The 1,704-nt window shown below is 31.2% G+C and overlaps 1 protein-coding gene across 1 annotated transcript in view; it reads right to left on the reverse strand.

Moving 5' to 3' along the window:
• LOC105453906 overlaps positions 1-1,704 on the reverse strand; it is a 13,741-nt gene extending 12,037 nt beyond the window's left edge. The window contains exon 1 of the mRNA XM_011696186.1: positions 1,531-1,704. Within this exon, the coding sequence (XP_011694488.1) occupies positions 1,531-1,704 (174 nt within the window). The remainder of the gene's footprint in view (positions 1-1,530) is intronic.

Consider the following 1,704-nt stretch of genomic DNA (forward strand, 5'->3'; position numbering starts at 1 on the left):
GACTACCAATCTGTCGACCCGGGTTCAATTCCTCTGATTCCTGAATTTTATTTTATTTTATTTTTTCACAATGTTAAATATGTATTACATTATTATGTAAAATAAAAATAATCAAATTGACATTGTTTTGATTGAAAAATTTCACTTTTAATTTCATTTAAAATAATTCATTGAACATAATTGCTATTAACAATATTATTATTTTACATGTTCTATCCGATATAAAACTAATCAAATGCCGCTTTTAACGCAGTTTAATATCGTATCGTAGAGAAGTAGTGTGGAAGGGAGGCCGAAGACCGTTACGTAGGGCCATTAGGTGGTATACAAATATACAAATAGGGTCGGAACAGTGAATACCACCTTAACGTTGGTAAAATTACGGACCAAATAAAATTACGATGAATAAAATATTTTTTGTATTAAATAATTCTATTAAAAGCGGCATTTGATTAATTTTATATTGGATAGAACATGTAAAATAATAAGATTGTTAATAGCAATTATGTTCAATGAATTATTTTAAATGAAATTGAAAGTAAAATTTTTCAATCAAAACAATGTCAATTTGATTATTTTTATTTTACATAATAATGTAATACATATTTAACATTGTAAAAAAAAAAAAAAAAAAAAAAATTCAGGTATCAGGGGAATTGAACCCGGGTCGACAGATTGGTAGTCTACAGCTGACCGCCTCAGCTGCGCCACCTTCTCGACAATGAGCTCAACGCGAGCGGTATATATGGAACGGTATAAATTTTAACCCGGTTTTTCTCGAAAACGGCTGCGAATGGCATCGTGTCCCTTTGCTGAAATCTACTACTAGAGTACTTTAACATATATAAGCCTTTTCAAAATCGGTGTCCTACAATTGGCGTTGTCCCCTTGTAAGTGACTCGTTCAGAAACGTTTCGAGTGCTCTCGATCGAGAGATTTTTACACCCTGCCAAAGACCAGGGGGAGCAAGTCTCTCGATCGAGGATGGCACACAAAGCGTGGCAAACATAACCAAATATACTGAGGCTGCGTTCGGCAAAGTGCATCAAGCACAAGATTAATCTTTTTATCCTTGTTTAACATTTGGTGAACAACAAGGATACCATGATACATCATGCACATGATGTGCTTTGCAGAACGCAGCCTTAATATATTAAATATACTGAATCAGTAAATGAGAATGGAATTGAAAAAAATTCATTTTGATGTTTGCGTACTTCTGAAAATCTGAATCCATTTCAATATCCAATGCCTTTGTATTTATTTATAGGAATTGCATAAGCACATTTTCTATGCTATTCAAACCAAAAAAATTCTGCTTTAAAAAGTAAATCGTGAATATTGGTTAATTTAAAATTCTAGATAGAAAATGCAGTTTTTTTCAAACTAATTAAATTCAAAAAAAGTTTTTGCGTGAAAATAAATGATGAATGTTATATTCAATTAAAAATTATGGCCAGGAAATCCATTGTTTCAACCCATCTAAATCCAAAAAATATTACATTATATTAATATTATACGAGGTTTCACTTGACGACCAAGAACATTTATTCTTCTTCTTAATTCCATTTCAGCTATTTCTTCGTTGTCACTATTATCACTTTCTTTGCTATCTATATCCATCATGACATCCATTAATAATTTATCACTTGCAATAATTGCAAGTGCTATAATTCTACGTTTTTGTTCAAATTGTGTTGCCAT

The sequence above is a fragment of the Wasmannia auropunctata genome, unplaced genomic scaffold (assembly GCF_000956235.1).
Source record: "Wasmannia auropunctata unplaced genomic scaffold, wasmannia.A_1.0 LD335994.1, whole genome shotgun sequence".
Lineage (NCBI taxonomy): Eukaryota > Metazoa > Arthropoda > Insecta > Hymenoptera > Formicidae > Wasmannia > Wasmannia auropunctata.